Source organism: Anolis carolinensis, chromosome 3, assembly GCF_035594765.1.
Source record: "Anolis carolinensis isolate JA03-04 chromosome 3, rAnoCar3.1.pri, whole genome shotgun sequence".
Classification (NCBI taxonomy): Eukaryota; Metazoa; Chordata; class Lepidosauria; order Squamata; family Dactyloidae; genus Anolis; species Anolis carolinensis.
The window spans coordinates 85,751,227-85,766,589 of NC_085843.1; the positions used below are offsets into that span (position 1 = coordinate 85,751,227).

General features: G+C 42.3%; 1 protein-coding gene across 8 annotated transcripts in view; it reads left to right on the forward strand.

Annotated features, from left to right (window-relative positions):
• bcor (BCL6 corepressor) overlaps window positions 1-15,363 on the forward strand; it is a 101,438-nt gene that overhangs the window by 48,118 nt on the left and 37,957 nt on the right. For all 8 annotated transcript variants that reach the window (XM_008107390.3, XM_008107394.3, XM_008107395.3 and 5 more), the window contains exons 2-4: window positions 5,733-5,863; window positions 9,143-9,221; window positions 12,107-14,914. In XM_008107390.3, the coding sequence (XP_008105597.1) occupies window positions 5,778-5,863; window positions 9,143-9,221; window positions 12,107-14,914 (2,973 nt within the window). In that variant the 5' untranslated portion in view covers window positions 5,733-5,777. The remainder of the gene's footprint in view (window positions 1-5,732; window positions 5,864-9,142; window positions 9,222-12,106; window positions 14,915-15,363) is intronic.

Consider the following 15,363-nt stretch of genomic DNA (forward strand, 5'->3'; position numbering starts at 1 on the left):
CAGAGCTCTCCAAACATTTCATGTTGGTGACATATTTAGACATGAATCATTTCGCAACACTGCAGTTCGGTTTTAGTAGCAAACCAGAGGTAAAACCGACCCCTCATAAGAGATATGGACATATTTTGTACATAAATTGTAATAAAATGTCTAGGGACACAGCCTACCTCATGAAAAGCTTTCATTTATATCTTTAAAAATATGATTGTTTATATCATGTAGATCAGGCATGGACAAACTTGGACCCTCCAGGTGTTTTGGACTTCAACTCCCACCATTCCTCACAGCCTCAGGCCCCTTCTTTCCCCCCCTCAGCCGCTTAAGTGGCTGGGGGGGGGGGGGGAGAAGGGGCCTGAGGCTGTGAGGAATGCTGGGAGTTGGTCCAAAACACCTGGAGGACCGGCCCAAGTTTGCCCACGTCTGGTATGGACTCTAGGCCTGCCTTTGACCTTTAGGTTTCAGCAGCAGCTGACCTTTAAATTCAGAACGTGGCTTTCCTTGCATAGGCCCAGTGGGAGGCCAGGAAGGACCCCCCCCCATAGACGTGCAGTGGGATTGTAGCCTTCCTGTAGACTGAACTCTGAGCTGATGGGCGCGGAGACATTTTCCAGTAGAGAGATTCACGAGTGCAGTTCTTCACTGCTTTTTAAAAGAGGGAGGGAAAGAAGGAAGGAGGGAGGGAAAGAAAAGGGGGAGAGTGGCCTCCCATGTGGCGTCCTATCGCGGTGGCCTTTGTGTCCATGCCATTCACTGCTGGGCGGCTCCGAACCGTATGTAACACTCTAAATCATTCTCCTGGCCACGAAAACATTATGAGCCCAGCATCTGGAAAACAGTAAATCTTCTCAGCAAAGCCCGACTTCCCAGCGGAAGAACTCCTTTAGAATGATAGTGTCATATTTCCTCTTAGCTTCTATGGTGGTGAGAGGGCAGGCTGGGAGTGGGTTGAAGGGAAGGAAGACAAGGTGGCGGTGAAGGATGTCTTTTCTGTTTCTCTAAGCACTTTGGGCCTACTTCATGAGTATGACCTGCAAGGAGGAGACAGCTGTGCCATTTCTTGTTGGGGTCCTGTAAGAAGTTATTTCTGCGTTCTCTTCATGGTGGAATTAGTGCAGTTTGATACCCTTTGAACTGTCAGGGTTCAATGCTATGGAAACATACAAGCTGTGGTTTTACAAGGCCTTTAACCTTCTCTGCCAAAGTGAAGGTTAAACTATAATTCCCATGATTCTATTGCCTTGAGGCATAACCGTTGTAGTGGAACCAAACTGCATTCATTCTACAGTGTGTAGGTGTATCTCCAGAAGCCTTGTGTAAGGTACAACCTGAGATCCCTCCCTATTCCTTAACTAGGGGCATATCTGCACTGACCACTTAATGCAGTTTGAAGGCAGCTTGACAGCACAAGTATACACGTTAAACATTTTAAACAGATAAACAAACTTGGGGAAGTTTCAAAATAGTAGTTCGCATCACTGCACCTAGGTGTAAACCACATTGCAAAGTGAGACCAGCAAAGGGGCAACTGTTGCCGAATTATTGGGTTGCTGTGTTTTCTGGGCTTTATGGCCATGTTCCAGAAGCATTCTTTCCTGACAATTCACTTGCATCTATGGCAGGCATCCTCAGAGGTTGTGAGGTTTGTTGGAAACTAAGCAAGTGGGGTTTATATATCTGTGGAGCAGCCAGACCTTTAAGCTGAAAGGGTATTCAGTGCTAATCAAGGTGGCCAATTGAAACCTGCCTCAAACAGACAGGAGTTTTTTTCTCCCACCCTGAACATTCCACAGATGTATAAACCCCATTTGCTTAGTTTACAACATACCTCACAACCTCTGAGGATGCCTGTCATAGATGCAGGTGAAACATCAGGAAAGAATGCTTCTGGCACATGACCGTACAGCCGGAAAACACAGCAACCCAAAGGGGCAAGTGCTCTAGCAACCCACACATACGCATTGCTGTGGGAGGAAGGTGGAAAAACACGCCCAATTCCCCACTTTTATTGTCTGGCTGCCACAGTTTGAAGCTAGCTTTAAGCTGCGTTAAATGATCAGTATAGATGGGGCCCAAATATCGCTAGAATGTGAAAAGCTGCTTGACTTCAACTCAACTATATGTACCCTCTGATGGCATTTTCAGAGATTCCTATGTTTACAAGTGAGAGTGTGAAAAGTGATGTTAGAATGAATTTACACTGTAGAATTAAGCCAGTTTGGCTCCACTTTAAGAGCTATGGTTCAATGCTACGTAATGGTAGGAGTTGTAGTTTGGTGCACTCTTGGCCTGAGAAAGCCAAAGTCTTTGTAAAATGCAGAGTCCCATGATTCCATAGCATTGAGGCCTGGCATTGAGGCCTGGCAGCACCAAAAACAACAAGAAACCTCAGGTCCTTGCCTTTCTCGAGGGGTTCTGTGTTTGGCGTGTGCTGTGTGCTTCCCTCTCTATCACTCCTTCTCCTTTTATTTATTTTTTTTGGCGAGAGGAAGGGTTGAAGGGGGTATCCTGTGTGCATTAAAGGCTCCCCCTACTTATTAACCCGGCATTTAACAGCGGGATGCAGGCTGAAGCTCAGTCAAAAGAAACGACTGAACCTCCAAAGAGCAATTAAAATCCAGCCCTGGAATAAATCATGCGCCGCGATAATCGTGTTAATAAAACGCAGCTTGTCCTGACACTTCACTCATGCAGCAAACTAGAATTTAATGCGGGTGGAGATGGGCTTGTTCGGGAGGGAATAAAAAAGGCCGGCGAGGAGGCCCTTCTGGGGCTGGATGCGAAAATCCGGCCTGCCTTTCACCTGCCCCCCCAGCATCCCCCTCCACTCCCATTGCACGCAGCGCAGATCCTTTCGGACTGCTAATGCTTCTCCAGTGAGCCCGCTAATGATTTCTTTCCCTGGAGTGAGCAGGCGTCATTGAATTACTGAAAGCACTCAGAGCGGCAGCGCAGGAACAACAGCAGCTCCAGTGGTAAAAGCCACCAGGGTTTGGTTACTTAATCAAATGGGGGTGGGAGGGGGGAAGGCTGGGGCCAGCCAGGGAGGAGAGCAAGATTACCAACCTACTTACTATTTTTAACCCCTTTCTGGGCTGGGATGCGGACTCCGTCTCCAGGAAAACAAAATTGTGGCTGCTGGGTTTAAAATTAGAACCTCTTGTTTTCCAATGGCATTCCAGGCGTCTAGAGCGCTTCCAAGTTTTGTTTTTTTTCTTGGAGAAGCCTGGGGCCTTTGGAAGGTCTCCTTCAGGAAATGTGAATGGGCACCTCGTTTTCCTGTTTTCCTTAAAATGAATATATTGGGAGAGATTTCTCTCTCTTTCTCTCTTCTAGGCACATCTACGCTGGCCACAAAGAGAAGTTGGGAGGCAGCTTGACAGCACAGTATTTAGATCCCTGGTTCACAACCTGAGGCGCTCCAGGTGTTTTGGACTTCAGCTCCCAGTATTCCTGACCATTGGACAAGTTGGCTAAGCTTCTGGGAGTTGGAATCACAAACACCTGGAGCGCCGCAGGTTGTGCACCACTGGTTTTGATGAATCACGTCACAAATGTCAGATGAAATTAATGTGCATCAGCTGACTTAAGTATAAACCAATTTCATGGTGAAACCAATGAAGGGATGAGCATGCCGATCCTCAAATGTGTATTGCGGAGAGAGTTTGGAAAAAATCCCAGTTCTTTCACTGCCATGAAACCACGGATTCTGAGGAGCCTGGAACTGGTTCAAAGCCAGCCTCTAATGTATCATACAGACTTCAAACTAGTTCCAGGATTTCACATGTAATCATCTGCACAGTGAAATTGCTTTCTTCTCTGCCAGTTTCACACTGAGCTATATGGTCAGTGTGAACCTCCAGGATGCTGAAAGATGGGACATGACCCTGTATACTTCTATCTGTTTTCTGTATAGTCTGTATAACGGCATTGAATGTTTGCTGTATATATGTTCTGTGATCTGCCCTGAGTCACCTTTGGGGTGAGAAGGGTGGAATATAAATGCTGTAAATAAATGAAAGTATAGATGTGCCCTTTCTCTTTCTATGGACCGAATCTTTTCATTCTCAGGCCCCAGGGTACACTGTGATTTCATATTTGGTTACGGATGTATATCTTCAGAGACCAGTGACATATATTTGCACATTTTACAAGGGGTGTGACCCAATGAGATTGTAGCTGTTTTGGAGTTCACTCTGTTTGCAGGACCTTAATGCTGGTTTCCATTGATTTCTGAATAATGCTACTCATTTGTAGTTGGTACTTACAGTGATATGTTTTCTTGCATGAGGGGAAAGAAACTTCATGGTGGTCAGTACAGTTTTCTGCATTTTCTGGGGTTAGGGGCACTGGAATCCTGCGAAAATGGAAAAAATGGGAATAAAAATATCACCTTTTTAAACCTGAGGGAACATTTCTCTAGGAATGTCTAAGTCCTTCGACTCAACCCTCTGCCAGACGTTGAACATAGAATTACACTGGAGGACATTGCGATTTCTAGCGAAGTATTATCTCTAGGGATCTCTTATGTCCTCCAGCGACACACTATGAGATTCCTAGAAAAAACATTCTAATCAAATCTATGAATAATCAAATACACAAACGTAAACCTGGCAAACGTGGAGGGCCGATTGTAATCACAGAGGAAGCAATATATTTTCTCCTCATAAAGTCTTAAAGAAAAAATCTTGAGATATGCAAAGGAAGTTTGGTATTTCTTCATTCAGTAAAGATTATCGTGTCCTCTGAAATCATTAGGATGGCAAAGTACTGTACATTGCTTTTAGATGAACTTATGCTCCTGTGTTTTTCCTCAATATATTTTTGACTTCAAAAATGTTATTGTATGCATCAATCATTTGTGAGTAATCATCAAATCATATTAACTGTAAATTGTGTAGATAAATGTGTTACAGCAGTACTGTCAATTGTGGTGGGCAACTGCAGAGGGTCCAGGGCTCAGTTTTTTCTGGGGTTCACATGGGCTATAAAAGGCCACGCCCTCCCAGAAGTGTCTAGAAGGCCTTCTTGGTTGGAGAAATTGAGTGGGTAAGGATTGGATGTTAGACATCAGTATCTTACTGAAAAGACTCATGGAACAGGCCTTTTCAGGGTGATTGTGTAGAAAGAGCATTGTCTAGGAAATCTGGAAGCTTTGAGGGTCAGAAAATGGTCCCTCGAGATCTTACTTTGTCCAAGCCTTCTATAAAGGGTACACCAATTATGACATGTTGTGTTTAGTTCAGTTGGAGATCTTACACCAAAGTCCTGCATGAAGTTCTTATCAACAGCTGAATAGTGTTATAAGTTCATACCATGTTAATAGGGTCCAACACATCACTCCAAACTTTAAAGACATTGCTAAGGTGTATTTTGCTGGAAAGTCCAGGAAGTGTCAGTTACCTGAGTACAAGACAAAGGACTCTTGATCACGGATACATAATTGTTCCATTTCTAATGAAACTCAGTGCAAGTAAAGGTTGAAATTGAGTAACAGTTGATCTTTCCATTGCATGGGATAAGACTATTTTCAGGAAGTGTGCTGGAGAAAAGGCCCCATGTTATCTGACCTATCAGCGCTCTCGGTCTGTGTTTTAACTCAGTATCTCAAGCCCCATATCAATCTTGTGTTCCTTATTAATTATCAAAGGAGGGGGCTCATGATTTTTCTTGTGATCTTTCCACTTCCTCCTAAGCTAGTCTTCTCAATTCCCTTTTTTCTTGTTTTCAAACAGATTTTAAATACTTGTGAAGGAAGGCTGCTGTTTTAAGGTGACGTCATGCTTTCCGCAACCCCCCTGTATGGCAACGTTCATAGTTGGATGAGCAATGAGAGGGTCCGCATGTGTGGCATTAATGAAGACAGGTAAATATTTAAGCTTTAAGTCAAACTGCATGGCCTGTTTCTGGAGAGTTAAATTGCTTTCCTTTTGCTGTAGTAAAATTCTCACCTTTTTGCATAGAGATCAGCTATTTCAAAAATTTACCTCCCAGAAACCACCTGTTTCTCTCTCTCTTTTGTGGATGTACACAAATGTATGTATGCAACTCTGATCTAAATGTATGTATGCAAGTCTTTCTGATCTTGGTGGAACATATTACCAAGCATATGCACGTACATTGCCACTGTAGTTCATTATATTTGTGACAAATACAATACTAAAACCTGGCATCATGTCCCTTTTGAATTAGTGTAAGTTTTCACATGGTATGATCTGCAAAGTAAGAGAAATACTTTGCCCAGCACTTAAAATTTGTAATAACGTTCTACTAGGATAGATGTGACAATTCGGCCTTAGTCATGGTTAGCTTCCACTGAAATCAACAGGTCAAGTTAGTTGTTAGTTTATGCCTTATTCAATTTAGTGAGACTCTACAATTACGTAGAGGCAAACCTCAGTGAACAAAGCCGTTGACAAAGAAGCTCCTTTTTACAAAGCCTTTTTATGTGTACTTAGCTCCACTTTTTATCGTTGTTCTCTGTCCATCTAGAAGGTGTTTTAACAGCATCTGCAATGGGCGGATGGTGACAGAAGGCTGGATAAACATAAGGCTTCACTGTTAATTTGTACCAGTGTACTGTATCTGGAATAAACAAAGTGAGCAAGCTTTAGTTCTTCCTACCATAGCTGCATGTTCCTGCCTAGAAGAGTCAGGATAAGTAGCAGCTTGCTACCTTTCAAATCCCTTACTGAACATGTCTGACAAGCAAAACAGAGAGAAAAGGGGAGCACAGTTAGGCCTGTTTCACCAGCTACCCCGAAGTGTTAAAAAGCATAGATCTTAAGGAAATCATAAGCAAAGTGGAGGCTAGAGAAAGAAAAGAAAATCATCCCTGGATGCATTTCAGATGGCCTCTAGACAATTCTAAATTTTGGAGAAATTATGATCTTTGGAAATGCATGACCTTGTTAGAAATCATAACCTTTTGGAAAAATGATGCCAAAACCTTTTGGGAAATGGCATTCACCACCATGTTGGGAAAATCAGGAATCTCCCTGAGAAGAGTTAAAAACTTGCTTGAGTCAACCTTTTCCTTGGAGGTAAATATCTGAGAGTCTAATAGAGTCTCTGTTCTCTAAAGACTTCTAAGGCATACTGTTTCTACATTGAAAGTCTAATGGCTTCTGCAAGCATACTCTTTCTACTGGCGTCTGAAAGGATACTATTTCTAAAATGGAGTCTGAGTTCTGCACAATCCCAGATCTGATCATGTGGTCCACAGCCCCTCCCACAACATAGAGCAGCGGTTCTCAACCTGTGGGTCCCCAAGTGTTTTGGCCTACAACTCCTGGAAGTCCCAACTAGTTTACCAGCTTTTTGGACTTCTGCGAATTGAAGGCCAAAACATCTTGGGACCCACAGGTTGAGAACCACTTACATAGAGTTAAGGAAAACTGTATACCAATACACACATATACAGTACAGTAAGCAATCTGAATTATATACAAAACAAATAATTAGTGGAAGTGTGAAGAAAGTTACTATTTCCAACACTAAATGTTGCTTTATCTAGTTGTTTCATTTCATATTGTTCTTTTCCTCTAATAAAATATGTTGAACTGCTCCTCTTTTTGTGGGTCAGGAACCTATCCCCATTCTTTCTAAGTTATTTTTGCTTCCTGTAGTAAAGTTTCTGTTAAGGTCAAACCAAGGAACACGTCTATTTTGTTAACTGACATATACTTGTACCAAGTTTCCTGACAATGTCAGATCTATCATTCAGTTGTATAAAAGATTATTTCATTAAGTACTGTTAATGAGACATTACTTCTTTGCATTAATGACCAAATCGCAAAAGACTTACCGTAGATGTGTCTAAATCCTTTTGTTCACTGTTGTGGTCTTTTGAAGGCACAATCAAGAAAGTAATGCCTTCCTCTGGTCATCTCTATGAGAAACTTCATAGAAAGAAAACAGATTTGAGATGATCGAGGGAGTGGAGTGGAAGGGGAGGGGAGACTTCTATTGCATTTTATTATCCATTGCAAAAAAAGGACATGCATATGAGCAGGATGACATCTTTCTGTTTTATTCAGTTGCATTTAGCAGGTAGTTGGAACAATAAAATGTAAAAGCTGGACAGCAGTGTGGGAGATGCTTTCATCTTGAAAGTTGATAGTGCCACTTTAAATATAATAGGAGTGGAGCTTGCCCTTCTGGGTAATGATGAAACTTCCCTTCTGCTGCATGTCAGCATTTGTGTCCCTGGGATTTGGAAGTTGGCACAAAGGTGCATTCTTTAGCGGTGTTTTCTGTGATAACAAGTCCCAGAGCTGCAACGCAACTAAGCCACAGATGTGTGGCTCCCTCTTCAGCACTGAGCGGTTGACATGTGTATGATATTAGAAGTATGTGTTAATCGTCTTCCTACATTTTTAGAGTGTATTAAGGATATATATGAATGTGAAATACTACATAACTTTCTTTTCCTGTATAGTTTCTCTTTGTCCTTCTAGTGAAGAAACAATTGTGCTAATATTAGTTATGAGGAAATGTTTGCAATGGAATTCTGAAATATCCTAACATACTGGATGTAAGAGCAGCAATCCTACATTGAGCTTGTGTAGTGTAAATCTGTGTTCACTAGCAACATAGCACTACACCACTCTTCTGATATTGTACAATTGATACTACATCTCTCACTGCATTTGTTTATTGTCAAACTGCTCAAAGATCACTTCTGCAATCTTAGTGAAACTAGTGAATTACATTGATGGCCACAGTGAATATCTAGGAATGTGCAAATATGTGTGAAATGATTGCACTTGCAAACCTCTGCATATGCAACCACAAATACATCAGTTGTGCAGCAGCCTAAAAAGTACAGCCATATGAGTAAGATAACTTATCTGTGTCTCTGGGCCCTTCCAGTCAGGCTTCATACCACAGAATCTAATCCCAGGTTTTCTGCTTTAAACTGGATTATATGAGTCCACACTGCTAGATAATCTGGGATAAACAGAAAACCTGGGATCAGATCCTGGGATGTATAGGACCTGTCTGGAAGGGCCGTCAGACACCAACTGGATTAGAGCCATCACATTTATCAGCTAGGTTGTACTAATAAAAACAGTTCAGTCAGAACTTTGCAGGGAAGTATTTATGTCTTTACTTTTTTGTGTATCTTTCTTTAAAAAAATAGGAAAATCCCAGTTAATGATGGAGATGTTTCAAAAAACAGGCTGGAATTAAGAGAAGAAAATCACCTGAACCATAGTGTGGTAAGAAACAGTTTAGTTTGTTTTTCCACTCAGCTTTCGTTACTGTACTTTCATTTCCAAGTAGTTATAAGAATGTTTAGATATTATTAGGACTAATACAATCCTTGATTGCTGCTACTTCAGTGTTATGTGAAGGGCATTCTTTTGTGCCAGAACAAAGTATCCTGGTCCAACCTTTCCTGCTTTATTTATTTCTAGAATAAGCCTTTGAGTGCAGTACAGTACAATATTGCATGGTATGTTACAGTTATCTCTGCCAAAGCTATGAATTCAGTGGCTGAGAGCGTATAGCCTTGATAGAACAGGGGTGTGAGTTCTTGCTATCCATTTAATAGCAGGGGGGGGGGGGGCAACCTGTGGTCCTTTTGCATGCCATATTGAGCTTCTTTGAAGAAGAAATGTGAGTATAAAAACATTTAGGGCCCTTCCACACAGCCCTATATCCCAGAATATCAAGGCAGAAAATCCCACAATATCTGCTTTCAACTGTGTTATCTGAGTCCACACTGAAATAATGTGAGATTTTCTGCCTTGATATTCTGTGATATAGGGCTGTGTGGAAGGGCCCTTAGACAATGGAAGGAAGCTCTCAGTCCTTCTCCTGTGGGACAGCAAAGAAGGTAGAGAATCTTCCAGGCATTATTTTACCAAGGTTTACCTGTGTGTCTGACATTGATTTCCCTTGCTTTCCTGTGATGTTCAGCTGTGGCGATTGGCAGGGCTATCCCTGTTCTGAATCATGTCACAGGGAGTAGGGTTGTGTGGATCACTTCCTCTAGCGAGTTATATGATAAGGGGGGGACTAACAGGAGAGGAGGAGGACTAACATAACTGCCACCCCATAGCAGCTATGGTCAAAGTGAATCTGAACATTTTCAGCAACTTGGTCACTTTAACTGGTCCAGGTATATGCTTGCTCTGTGCAGTAATGTTTTTACTGATTGTCATGTTTAAATTCATTGTTTTTTTAATGTGGAATTTTTATTATAATGTGTATGTTATTGTCATTTTATACTTTTGATATTATGAAGAAACTGTGGCATTGAATGTTTGCCGTTTATATTTATGTTAACTGCCCTGAGTCCCTTTGGGGAGAGAGGGCAGTCTAGAAATGAAGTTTATTATTGTTATTATAGGGAGGAGGAAGGATACGAACTAAGTGTTCATTAAGAGGAGCAAGAACTAGTAGGGCTTGCCTGGTTTGGGAATGTCTTGGCAAGTTTTGGGTTTAGGAATCCCTGAATTCTTTTTCTGGGAATCTAGAAGGTCTGTGAGGCTTCTGCTCATGTAATAATGGCGGGTAGAGGGAAGTGTAGCCTTGTAAGACTTACATTATCCCCTTTTCAGCCACAAGTTCTAGGATATCCCAGAACACTCTACAGACTTCATTTTCAAGTTCTTTACAACTATCTAAATCCATTCAGCCATTGCTGAAATGTGGCAGTTCAGATTATTTCCTCCCCTGTGATCCCCAGGTCTGCAATGGAAAAAATCAGCTGAAAATTAGCTGAATTTTTAAAAAAATTCACGTCTCCAGGAACATGTTTAAATAACTTGTTTGGGGTGGGATGTGGGTGAAAATTGCCCCGCTATGTGCAGTTGCCTCTCACTGTTCTGTCATTTACATTTATTCCTGGAGTGAGTAGCTTACTTTATCTCATTTTAGTCAGAAGGCAACATATTGAGTAGAAAGGAGACCAAAGGAATAGTGCTATTACAGGCATGATCTTGCCTTTTTTTTTGTCCTCTAAACAGTTCCATTTACAAATGGAGAAAGCAGTAATTGAGGCCCTCTGTGGAGAAGATGGCCTTTGGAGTTACTAATTGTGTAAAACTATATACACATATTCAGACAGATGCCCTGCTGAGTTCAGTGGAACTTATGACTAGGGAAATGTGCATAGAATTGTGGTCTAAATATTACTAATTAGCTGTGGAATAGAAGTAATAGGAGTATTACCTCTGATTTACAATATTTTTGAAATATGGGTATGTGGCATATACAAGTATGCACCTGAGATTTCTGCTGGGAACATAACCATAAAAGAATTGCAGTCGCAAAGGATGTAATTGTTGAAATCTATTTATTTTAATGGGCGTGTGTGTTGCCTCGTGAGCCTTTGGCATCTACTAGGGTTTGGTTACAGTGACCCCATGGATACCAAAATCCATGGATGCTCCAGTTCCAGTATATACAGTGGTGTCATAAAATGGAGCTCCTTATAGTATATGGCAAAATCAAGGTATGCTTTTGGGAAATTTTAAAGAAACCCCATGTTTTCTAATTGCGGTAGTTGAATCCATAGACATGGAGGGTGGGGCTGTATTATTAAGAAACCACTGCTTAAAGCGGTATCTCTCAAACTTTGATCTTCTAAATATTTGATTCTCATATGTCCCAACCAGAGTTTTGGCCAATAGTCAGGGATTCTGGGAGCTGGCTGAGAATCACCGGATTAAAGAGCAAAAACATATAGATATTTTTCTTGATATGGAAGATTCTAGATCAAGTATGAGCAAATTTCAGCTTAAGCGGATGTGGGGGAAAAGGAAAAGTCTTGAGGCTGTTAGGAATTGTGGGAGTTGAAGTCCAAAACACCCAGAGGGCCAAAGCTTGACCATGCTTGTTCTAGATGCTAATTAAATGAATAATGTTAGTTTTAAAAAAAAAAAGTAATATGGCAGATGACAGGCCCTTTATACTTAAGTGTAAAGCAGCCTATACTTTTCCTCTGCATGTATCTGTTTAATCATCCTACATCTCTTGCTAATAATGAAAAAAATGTGTTTACTTTTTGTTGTTTCCAGTCGTTTTAAAATGTATTTCTCGCCTTGAGCTGTATTTTGACTAGATGCCAAAGTAACATCTTTCTTATTCTATCGAGGTGGATGCAACAGGCGTGCATCGCATTGACAGTCTTGCTGCTCTGAGCATGGACCGGACCGGACTTATGCGGGAAGGACTCAGAGTCCCTGGTATTGTCTTTCCCAGCTTATGTGGACTTGGCTCAGACAAGCCCCGGGATGCTGCGAGTGCTATTGCTGGCCTTGGATTTGCTCCTGAAAGGAATCCAGAGATACAGTTCAAGACTAATCCCACTGAAACTGTTGAAAATGTGGCTGGAAAGCCCCCAAATGGCTTCAGTGCTATATACAAAACACCACCTGGAATACAAAAGAGTTCTGTTCCACCTGGCGGGGAAACCTTAGGCTTGGACAGAACCTCAAACGACAAACCAAGTCCTCTCAATGTCAATGGTGCTAGTTACCTAAGGTTACCCTGGGTAAGTCCTTACATGGAGGGTGCTATTTATCCTTTTCTTGAATCACCAAATAAGTATTCGCTGAACATGTATAAGGCCTTGCTACCTCAGCAATCCAACTACAGCTTGCCGCAGCATCTGGCTTACTCTCCTGTCTGTACCAATGGCGAACGTTTTTTGTACTTGCCACCTTCTCATTACGTCACTCCTCACATTCCATCATCACTGGCTTCACCTTTGAGGATCGCAGCAGCCGCCCCCCCTGTACTTCCTCCTTTGGGACACTGTCCAGAGAAAAGCTTGTCTTGGAAGATGGGAGTCAGTCCTGGAAACCCCGTGGACTCTCATGCCTACCCACATATCCAGAACAGCAAGCCGCCCCGGCTTCCATCTGCTAAGCCAGCTGCTAGCAGTATGCCCGCAGAGCCTGCGGGTCTCTTGTCCCATTCACCACGACCCTCGCCGAGAGTTCATTTGCAGCCACAGCCTGGAGATGCTTACTCAGAGTTCCATAAACACCTCTCCAGAATTTCGACATCTCCTTCTTCAGTTGTGCTCCCAAAGCCATACATGAATGTAAGCAGTGACTTTCCTCCAAGGGTCTCTACTGGGAAGGCCCCCAAAACACACGAGACGACGGACATTTCTCAGCAACCTACCGTGCATGCAAGGAAAACCGGTCATGACAGGAAGGAGAGCAGATCCCCTCCACTGTTAGAAAAACAACAAACTGTTACCAAAGATACTATAGACAAGCCGCTGGATTTGTCATCTAAAGTTGTGGATGCAGAGACAGCCAAATTGGATCACCTTAAGAAAATGACACCGACTGTGTTAGTTCATAGCAGGGCTGGAAGTGGACTGGTTTTACCTGGAAGTGATCTTCCAAAAGAAACAATTTCTCCTGGAAATTGCTGTCCTGTCTATAGACCTGAAATAATTAGCACTGCACCTTCCTCCTGGGTGGTTCCTGGCCCAGCTCCTAGTGAAGACAACAGTGCAAAAAACATGCCATTGAAAAACAAAGCATTGGACTGGGTGACGCCACAACAGCGGAGCTCTTCGTGTCCCAGGATGGGAGGTACAGAAGCAGTTGTCAGTAACGTTTCAGGGTCTGTATCAAGCGGGGGTCGACCAGCATCTGCTTCTCCAGCTCCAAATGCCAATGTGGATTGTCCTAAGACGAGCAGTTCTGCCGAGACCACTGCATCTGTCATACAACATGTAGGGCAGCCTTTAGCAACACCATCTTCCAAGCACAGTAATAAGGCAGCTAAATGCAATAATCAAGAACCTATCTACAAAGCAAACGAGAGCACTCTTACACCAACCTCCATATTTTTTCCTCCTAATGATGCATTCCGGTCTCCACCATTGCCCTACCAGAGGAGCTATCTCCCATATCCTGTTCCAGAAGGTTTAGCTATAGGCCCATTGTCTCTGCATGGAAAAGCACCCGTGTATCCTCATCCCATTCTCTTACCAAATGGCAGCCTTTTCCCTGGGCATTTGGCCCCCAAACCTACAATTCCATACAGCCTGCCAACCAGCAGAGGTGAGTTTATGACCTATCAGGATGCATTAGGTATGGGGATGGTACACCCAATGCTGTTACCACACACAGCTTTGGAGCTGAAAGATGAAAAATCGGAAAGAAGATCTAGATCACATGAAAGGCTTCGTTATGAGGATCCTATTCTAAGAAACAGAATGCCAGAGGTGCTGGAAACCAGCACTAAGCTGCAATTTGAAGTACCAGCTACAGACAGAAATTCAAAACCACAACAGATTTCAGGTCATAGTAAGAATACTGCCAAAAGTGACAACAAGCACACGTTTGCAGAACTGAGAGATGAGCAGGATGTGAAAGGTGAAACCAACATGATAAAACCCAGTTTTCCAGCTGAGAGTAGCAATCAAACAAGCGAGCCCATAAAGCACAAGGTAGAGCAAGCCCTTCAGCCCAGAGATTTTATTGTAACCAGAGAAGAATGTGGGAGAAATAATTTTCATGAAATTTACAACTTTAAGCAAGCCCAGAGTCCACACCCAGCAATGTTCAACTTAAGGAAAGAGGATATGCCAATAAGCCAGAATAGAGAGAGAGTGATGGTGCCCCCTTCCTCTGTGTTCTTGGAGCCTGCTCATGGGAATGATGGCCCGGCTATGCCTTTTTGCAAAATGCCAGATGACAATAAACCACTTTGTATTGGAAGTGCACAGCCGAGCATTGAAGTCAGTCAGACATATGCCAAAGAGGGGACTGAGGTCACAGAATCTAACGATGGCAAACTTGTGAAACCTAAGCCATCCAAAGTGGCAAAGAGAATTGCAAACTCTGCCGGTTACGTAGGTGACCGATTCAAGTGTGTTACAACTGAACTGTATGCAGATTCTACCCAGCTGAGTCGAGAACAGCGGGCTCTGCAGGTGAGTCACTGAGCGCTAACTGCTGAAGCATTCTTTTATAATAAGGTCACAGTTGAGAATGATATTTGGCAGGTTTGGGAATGTGTGCACAGGTTGAGTTTCCCTTATCCAAAATGTTTGGAACCAGAAGTGTTCCGTTTTTAACTTTTTAATGTTGTAATACTTGTATATATATTTAATGAGATATAATAATGATAATGATAATAATAATAATAACACCATTAACAACAACAACAACTTTATTCTTATACCCCACCACCATTTTCCCCAAAGGGACTTGGGGCGGCTTACGTATAGGACAGAAAGTCCAACAGGCATAAAAGCAAACAATCCATTAAAACAAAACCACAATTAAAATAAAATAAGAGCATCGTAAAATATAACAATCCATATAAAACACAATTAAACATACGAGAAAAAAGACAACAGCAACCAATTACCATAATTAC